At 37.5% G+C, this 9,016-nt stretch overlaps 1 protein-coding gene across 1 annotated transcript in view; it reads left to right on the top strand.

Moving 5' to 3' along the window:
* LOC107753064 (sodium-dependent neutral amino acid transporter B(0)AT2-like) overlaps positions 1-7,428 on the top strand; it is an 11,269-nt gene extending 3,841 nt beyond the window's left edge. The window contains exons 4-10 of the mRNA XM_016569167.1: positions 698-818; positions 948-1,123; positions 1,232-1,342; positions 2,429-2,630; positions 3,520-3,679; positions 3,752-3,914; positions 4,844-7,428. Coding sequence (XP_016424653.1) covers positions 698-818; positions 948-1,123; positions 1,232-1,342; positions 2,429-2,630; positions 3,520-3,679; positions 3,752-3,914; positions 4,844-5,155 — 1,245 coding nt within the window. The 3' untranslated portion in view covers positions 5,156-7,428. The remainder of the gene's footprint in view (positions 1-697; positions 819-947; positions 1,124-1,231; positions 1,343-2,428; positions 2,631-3,519; positions 3,680-3,751; positions 3,915-4,843) is intronic.
* The last annotated feature ends 1,588 nt before the right edge of the window (positions 7,429-9,016 follow it).

Below are 9,016 nucleotides of genomic sequence, written 5' to 3'. Positions count from 1 at the left end.
AAGACTGCTTAGATGTGTTCGACTTGAAGCAGCGCTGCTTAGACCGATCGGTGTGTCATCAAAGTACTGCGAGAGCGGACGTCTCCTTATGCTTTCTCTCGCCGTACTTTGATGTCATACACCGATCGATCTTCAAGTCGAACACACCTCTTTATTCTCGCATGTCACATGACCGAGTGTAATCGCAGCCTCTGTGATTGGAAAAATCACGTTTTTTCATATCGCGATATTATTGCAAATGCAATTAATCGTTCAGCCCTAATTCAAAAACAAAGTATTGTCTAATTATCAACAAAATCCTTGACAATTTAGTTTAGTTTTTTTCTCAGCATTTACAGCATTAATGTTTTATTTTTTTTCAGGTCTTAAAAGCCTTAAATTAGACTTTTAAAAATGTGCAGGAATCCTGTGGTAATGCATTTTATGCATCGCTCTCTGCAACGTCAGACACTTAATGTATCGTAGAAAACAGGAGCCGTTTCAAATCTAATTTTTGAGTCTTTGGTACACTTGGTTTTAAAGAGAACATGCTCAGCAATGGTCATCTGTAAATGACTGATGAATTTGCACATGGTTTGTCTTTAAGTATATTAAAAACACCAGATAGACATACTGTATAAACGATGTCAAAACTTGATTTTCACAATGTTACTTTATTCTTTAATACATTGTTTTCCTTTCTCTTTTAATTTCCCAGGTGTGTTTCTTTGTAGCTCTGTATTATAACGTCATCATTGGTTGGAGTATTTTTTACTTGGGAAGTTCTTTCCAGTATCCTCTACCATGGGAAAACTGTCCGACAGAAGGGAACAGCACCGGTAAGGATTAGAAGTTTGTGTAATGCAATATAAAATGAGTCATTTTCACTTGTGAGATTAGATATAAAAATGTCACATTTCTGGCATCAGTTCTTCATATGGAGATGCATTTCTTGTTTTTGCTCCTAGTGAAGGAATGTGCCGCCAGCTCTCCCACAGCATATTTCTGGTACCGTAAAGCTCTGGATATCACCGATTCCATTGACGAAACCGGAGAGTTCAACCCCATCATCACTGGATGTCTGCTGGCCGCTTGGGTCATCGTTTGTCTGGCCATGTACAAGGGCATCAAATCGACTGGCAAGGTACTTGGAGTTTGTTTCCGTATATATATATATGTATGTATGTATATGTGTGTACTGTGTGTTGTAATTTGATTATTGATGGTATTGATCAGTATCTGTTGTGTGTAGGTGATGTATTTCTCCTCCGTGTTTCCGTACGTTGTGCTGCTGTGTTTCCTGATCAGAGGCGTGACGCTGGACGGGGCGTCCGAGGGCATTAAATTCATGTTTTACCCCAGGGTATGTAGATAATTGCATGACTTTTTAAGCTGCATGTTGAGTTGAGGTTCAGAATGTGGGAAAATGTATTAATTAGACACCATAGTCCATAAAAACTATCACCAAAATGGTGTCTTCTCTCAGTATTGTCATGTTATATACACTGAAAAAACTGGTGTAGAAATAGTTTTCACTTAGAAATTGCTAGTAAGTTTACATTTACAAATAAATGGCCAGTAACGCATTGAATTTAAGGTGAAACTTAAGTAGAAAAACTGATAGTTTTTTCTTGTAAAACATACTCCAGTAATTGTTTAATTTCAACTTTGAATTTAATGTGAAAAATGAAAAATGTTTTACAATAGTATTATTTATGTACTATATTTATTAATATTTGGAATGTTTTGGGTGGTTGCTAGGGTATTATTGGAATGTTTTAGGTGGTTGCTAGAGCATAATTGGAATGTTCTGGGTGGTTGCTGGGGTATTATTGAAATGTTAGGTGGTTGCTAGAGCATAATTGGAATGTTCTGGGTGGTTGCTGGGGTATTATTGAAATGTTAGGTGGTTGCTAGAGCATAATTGGAATGTTCTGGGTGGTTGCTGGGGTATTGCTTTGTTTTTGAGTGGTTGCTAGGTTATTGCTTTGTTTTGAGTGATTGCTAGGTTATTGGAATGTTTTGGTGGTTGCTAGGCTATTGGAATGTTTTGGTGGTTGCTGGGCTATTGCTTTGGTTTTGGGTGGTTGCTAGGCTATTGGAATGTTTTGGGTGGTTGCTAGGGTATTATTGGTATGTTCTGGTGGTTGCTGGGGTATTGCTTTGGTTTTGGGTGGTTGCTAGGGTATTATTGGAATGTTTTGGTGGTTGCTGGGGTATTGCTTTGTTTTTGAGTGATTGCTAGGTTATTGGAATGTTTTGGGTGGTTGCTAGGCTATTGAAATGTTTTGTGTGGTTGCTAGGGAATTATTGGAATGTTTTGGGTGGTTGCTAGGTCTAAAATATGAATACATCTGTAGTTATGCTTTGTTCCACAGTATTTCTTTGGTTAAGAATGACTCCGCTTAATGCTTAAGTTAAAGTTTGCGATCTTGTCTTTCTCTCTCAGGGTGTGGAGGGAACTGGTTTAGCGTTCATAGCGTTCACTGAAGCCATGACGCTGTTTCCTGGGAGTCCGTTCTGGTCGGCGCTGTTCTTCCTCATGCTGCTCAGTCTGGGTTTGTCCACCATGTTTGGCACCATGGCTGGAATACTGACCCCGCTGATGGACACGTTTAAGACCCTGCGTAACCACAAATTCCTCTTTACAGGTAACACTCCCACCCTGTTGCTCTTGTTCTGTTGCTCTTGTGTCTTTGTTTATGTATATTTGGGTTTATCTTTGAATTGTTCAAGTTCAAGTTCAAGTCTAGAGTGCAAACCAGTGAAGTAAACAAACAGTGCAGATATAATGATGGTAGTGCAAAAGAGCTTATTTTGATTAAAGTGACAAAAGCTCAGAGAGCAGTTTTTTATTTAAACTGTCAGAAGAGGTAGTTGAATGAGGTCAGTTCAATGCTGAATGAGGTAGTGAGCAGACCAATGCTGCACAAAGTGACTGGTGCAGGTCCCAGTGTGTTAGTGGGAGGGGGGAGTGGAAGGACCTGGGGATGTGGGAGCTGGGGGTGAGGTCTGAGGTTCAGTGGTGCATGGGGCAAAAGAGGGGAGGGGGGCAAGGTCGGGAGGGAGTTCAGCTTCCTGACAGCCTGCCATACCACACAGTGATGCAGCTCGTCAGAATGCTCTCGATGGTGCCTCTGTAGAAGGTGCACATGATGGGGGCCGGGGCTCTGGCTCTTCTCAGTTTGCGGAGGAAGTAGAGACGCTGCTGTGTTTTCTTGGCCAGTGCTGCGGTGTTGTAAGTCCAGGAGAGGTCCTCTGTGATGTGCACACCCAGGAACTTGGTGCTGCTCACTCTCTCCACAGTCGCACCATTGACGGACAGAGGAGCATGCTGGGTGCGCACTCTCCTGAAATCAACAACAATCTCCTTCGTCTTCTCCACATTCAGAGAGAGGTTGTTGTCTCTGCACCACCCGGCATTGACCGAATTGTGTCTGTCTCTTGGTTGTAATCAGTTGTGTTGTGTTTTGCGTGTACGTATCACCCCTGTGATTGGTCTGTCTGATCATTATTTTGTCTTTTTCCCATCTCTCCCAGCATGCAGCTGTGTGGTGGGCTTTCTGATCGGTCTCACGTTCACTCAGCGCTGTGGAAACTACTTTGTGACTATGTTTGATGACTATTCTGCCACACTTCCCCTCATCATCGTCGTCATCTTTCAGACCTTGAGCGTGGCCTGGGTTTATGGAGCGGACAGGTATCACAGTGCGAGCAGAAGTGTGTTTATTTGTGGTTTAATGTGCATAAACGCAATGTATTTTTAATGCAGGTTTTTGGAGGACCTGAAGCGGATGTTGGATCGGCCGGTTCCTGTGGTGTACAAGTACCTGTGGAAATATGTGTGTCCGGCTGCTATGCTGGGGCTCTTAGGTGCCAGTCTGCTAAAGATGATCTTGGAGCGTCCCACATACACCGCCTGGAACAGAGAAAAGGTAAAATCACATGTGTGCTCTTGCAAGTAAACCTTTACTTTAAACTTTGACCGTATCAAGCCTGCTGTATCATTTGATGTGCAGATTTCTAAGGCCTCTGAATGATCAGCACGATCAAACCTGTTGCAAACAATCTACTACGTCATCTGTTTAATAGTTTAGACTTTTTTTTTTAGCAAGTAAAAGGCCTTTTTAAAAAAAATGTCCACGTCCACCTTCGGGTTGCGGTTCTTGGTTTTTTTTTGCTGTGAAATCTGATGTTTTTTTATAAAGTAAACGTAAGAGTAACTTTGATATTGTTAGTAATATTTCAAGACTGTAGCAACTTTTTTTTCAACATCTTTTTTTAGTAAAATCATAATGATGTAATGAGTATCAAATATGATCATCAGGCTTTTAAGGAATGCTTATTCGTTCAATCATCAATCATCTTTGTGTTGCATTGCATTAGATGTTTTGAAACTATAGAGCTTTGATTGAAATGCTAAGCATTAAAATCTCACTAAGACATATTATTGGGAGATACAGAATTACAACTAATATTTATATGCATTTTATGTAAGTAGTCTGCTATACAGTTATAAAGATCTCATTGATTTACATTACAACCTATCAGAATTTTACCTTAATTTTTGTCCATATAAATATCAGCGTCTGCACCAAATTGTATATTTTTGCTCCGTTTGGGCTTCTGAATAAATTTGAGCTGTTTTTTTTCCTCCATGTTCATCATACTATATTAACCATAAAAGACTGTGTCAAATATGATACTCAATAAAAAAAAAACACATGCATATTTTTATTTTGTCTAAAGGTTCAATACACGGTCTGTTTTATTATTACTATTATTATTTTTTTTCTGACTGCTGTTTCATATGTCAGGTTTTACAGAGTTAATTAACATTGCTCTATCCCAAATGTTCTCCCAGGCGTCTAAGGAAAATCTGCCTTATCCTGGCTGGGCTCTTGCTGTCCTGAGCACGCTCATCATTGTCGCATTTCTTCCTGTTCCTATCGGATTCATACATTCCCTCCTCCTGGAACGGCTCGGCCAGTCGCCGGCAGACACTGAGGCGGGATACGTGCCATGTGCCACCACAGACATAGACCTGACCCCTCTCAGCACGTTACCACCTTCAGGAGATGACCCCAATTCATTTTCCCCTTTGCTTTATGAAAACCATGACTCTCGTTTGCCGAACGGCCACATTGAACACTTCGAATCAAGTAGTGTGTTATGAGAAGAAACTACGTTAGAGTTTACAAACATCTCAGAAGGATCTATTTAAATCAAGACCATTTTATTATTGTACTTTGCTGTTGGGAACAATCATTTCTGTCTGTGCATACGGGCACAAAAATAATTTTGGGTGTTCATCGCAAAAAAGAAAATTGTCATCAATTTCACTCAAAACATCACAGATGATCTTGTGGAGTTATTTAACCGTTTGTACAGGCTGCTCTTTTCCTTTTAATGGTAGTTGAAATCTGTTGAGCCCTGAAATTAATTTTGCATTATATTCCAAGCCTTTGTGAAAGTCTTGGCTTCTCAAATCTCAGTTTTACATCTCCGTTTAAACCTGTTACATGTGAAAACTCTTTATATGCGGCTGATGACAGTTTCCTTTTTCCAGTGAACTGTGGCTTTAAGTACAGCATAATAATGGTACCGCTGAGCCGTACCTGCATTTGGTGGGTCCAGGTGAACGCTGAACAACAAAGCAACACTATAGTTACCCGTTACAACGGTCGAATCATTTGGTAACTGATGGCTCTGCTGCTTTAGTTATCTGACGAGGTTATTTTTTGCATAAAGGTGTTGATGGGTTTGACTCATCGGTGTTACGCCTGTTTCACACTGCAAGCGTGAGCTTCGCGTCAGTGTAACTACAGCATCACTGCAGACTCGCCAGCGGATTCACACTGGAAGCGTTCGTACAGCGTCACAGCAGCGGCTCCAAAGCTACACATTTCTTCACAAAGACAACTAAATTTGTTTTTAGAGGTTGGTCAGTTAAAACTTGAAAGTTTTGAAATTTTATCGTGGGGATTCGCATGTAAATGGTAAACAACAAAAACGGCTCCGATCATGTCGTTTCAATCATACTTCGAAATAGAACGTGCTGTTTAATGTTTTTTTTAGATATTACACCATACTTTAACCCAACCTGAATAATTAAAAACAAGTTTAAATGGGTAAATCTTCTTAATTTTCTTTTGACATACTACAATTCTTGTTAAAACACACTAGATATACTTATTATGTGCTTTTTTTTTTTTTAACACTATATGTGAAATCATATTTATTTTGTTCACTTGAATTGAGCGTGAGCTGCTCCCCTGACGCTCCTGCTCCCAGTGTGAATGCACTCATTTGTTAACATGCACGCCCAGAAAATATGCACTGCTCACGCTTGCGGTGTGAAACCGGCCTTATTTGAACTCTACAATTCTACAAGGTCATTAATAATGAGTTTTCTGACTTCTATAGCATCAGAGGGTTAATGTTGGTCCATTCTGATGTGTTCTGTGTTTAGTGTCATTATTTAAGTGAGTGTAAAGTGGTACATTGTGTGTTCAAAAGACCATTTGAATAATTAAATCGCTCATAACTGAGACCTGGACAAATCCAGAGTCTTACAACATGGAAAACTGTGTGCTTTTCCAAGCAGAAATGTGTCGCTCATATTTCATCTTAATGGTCTTAAAAATAGACTTATTTGTTTTTGCAAAATATGACTGACATTTCTTTGTGAGGAAAAAATGCTATTGGAATTTTAAAACATTTTATTTATTTTTGTAACCTTCTGTTTTCTTTTTTTTTTTTTTTTTAAGCACTAACTACAGCCATCATAAAACTTTCAAATTTGCTTCCAGTCATAGTTTGTATGTGACGTGATTTTCTTATGAAGTATTTAATACAGCATTTTCGGAACAATTTTATAGATTTTTCTGTTAATTTTATATTGTACAGAAATATTAGTTGTTTTTATTTGTAAAATATCCCCTCTTTTTATTTTTCCAAACACTGTCTCGGACATGTTTCTAAAAGCGAACATCTGACCAGCAGGCCAGACATTTTATGACTTATAGTCATTGTGAAGTAACGTTATCTTTGCCTCTCACAGGGGTTTGATGAGTCTTCTGTGTTTGTTCAGTAGATTGAACTCTCTGTAAGTAGTTTGTTCTGGTCAGAAATATGTATATATATGATGAAATGGTGTTATTTAATTCTATTCCTCATGTAGTATACTTGAGAAATCTCTTATCTTAATTTTATTGTCTTGCTACAGTATGGTTTCAGTATTTCCTCCTTTTGCTTTGTCAAAGTCAGAAACTTGATTCTAAAGTCTTCGGTTTGTGTGAATGCTTGTTTGATGCTCATGCTGTGCGGACCGGACAAACAGACATTTTGTACAGTTTGCCTCATGATGATCTTGTTTCTGTATAAATTGTTATTTGACTTGACTTGTGACTTTTGTTTTCTTTTTCTGTATAAAGGTAAATCTCTTGTGTGGGTTGTAAATATCTGGATTTTTTATTTTTTTTTTAATTGGTATGAAGGGAAATTTATATATATATATTTATTTATAAATAATTTCACTACAATTTCCCCCTGTAATTCTCATGATTAATGTTAAGTATTTAAAAAAATGGTTTACTCGTGGTATTTGTTTTAGTGTTTTAATACTTATGTTTGATTTACAGTTCTATAAATCATCACTGAAAATTATATGTACAAAAAAAATCTTAAGTAACTTCAGTAAATCATCTTGGTGTAATGATATATATATTTTTTTTTGTTTAAAAATTTTATTTATATTTTTTATATTTTTTCTTTTAAATGTAAAAAAAAATTGAAGTGTGTATAGTTATACAAAGAGCTTTACATTTTGTATATTTTATTTTATTTTATTTTTTTAAGTTTTTCCAATCTTTTTTCAAGATTAAATTTTTTTTTTTTAAGATTTCAAATCCTGATTCTGCAGTCGTCTAGCTGTTTTTGTGCTGGTCGTCACGTGTGTGTGAGAGCTAATGGTCCTGGGACTTTGGTTGTTATGGTGTGAAGCTCCACCCTGGAAAGAGACGATCCACAAACAAAGTGATGCTCAGCGCAGCTGAAAGACACAAATCACCGGAGAAGAAAACTTCCTAGAAACGGAGATCAGGTATGTGGAAAAAGGTTTAAATCTGAATGATTAGAAGAATCTTTAGTGTGTTGCTCACCTGCTGTATCTGAGCGTCGGGTCTTGTTTTGAACCTTGAAGTGTGATGTATTTGTTGAGTTGTTCAGAATGTAAATATGCTAAATGCTTTCAAGCACATGACCTCGGATTCACATCAGATCAACAGCTGAAAGGATCTTACTGACTTAATGCACCAGTTTGATTATTTCTAATGCAAAGAACCTGCTTTCACATCAAGAGAAGAATATCAATCTAGAATGAAAGAACATGCATGAGAGGTGGCTCTCACATCTAGATTGATTTAATTGGAAATAGGACTGACTTAAAACTAATGTTTACTCTGTTTTGGTCTGCTTTGAACTGAAATTAAAAGAAGTGAAACATGAATGACAAATAATAACTTTTTTTGTGTGTATAAATATTTAAATTGTACCCCAAAGTATTTTATTCGGTTTTATTTTAATGTTAGATACATTTGCTGTAACATACATTTTCCTTGCCTTGGACTGTTTTTTTTGTTTGTTTGTTTTTTACGTGCAAAAATAAACATTCCCAGCACTTTTCTTGTGTGCATCTCTCAATCACAGGCAGCTGGGCCCTTAATAAAATGTAAAGTCGGCGCAAATTGTGCAAAAGTGTTACACTTACCCACATGTCCTCTATTTGAGAGAGTCTTGCTAACTATCTGGTTAGACAGTTTTTAACACTACTGTATGTATTTGTGTTTCGAGCAGAATAAGATCCAACGCACCGATCACTGCCTGCCGTTAAAGAGGAAAACTTTTCTGAATGATACACAAATTATTCAAGGATTCATGGTTTAGCTTGAATATGTAGTATATAGTGTTATTTTATTAAGATTTATATACTATTATAATATTTAATAATATTTTAAATAATTTTTATTATACTTTT

This window comes from Sinocyclocheilus rhinocerous, unplaced genomic scaffold (assembly GCF_001515625.1).
Source record: "Sinocyclocheilus rhinocerous isolate Xijiao unplaced genomic scaffold, SAMN03320098_v1.1 scaffold1493, whole genome shotgun sequence".
Lineage (NCBI taxonomy): Eukaryota > Metazoa > Chordata > Actinopteri > Cypriniformes > Cyprinidae > Sinocyclocheilus > Sinocyclocheilus rhinocerous.
Note: the sequence above shows the minus strand (reverse complement) of the source record. Positions and strands in the feature narration are given on the sequence as shown.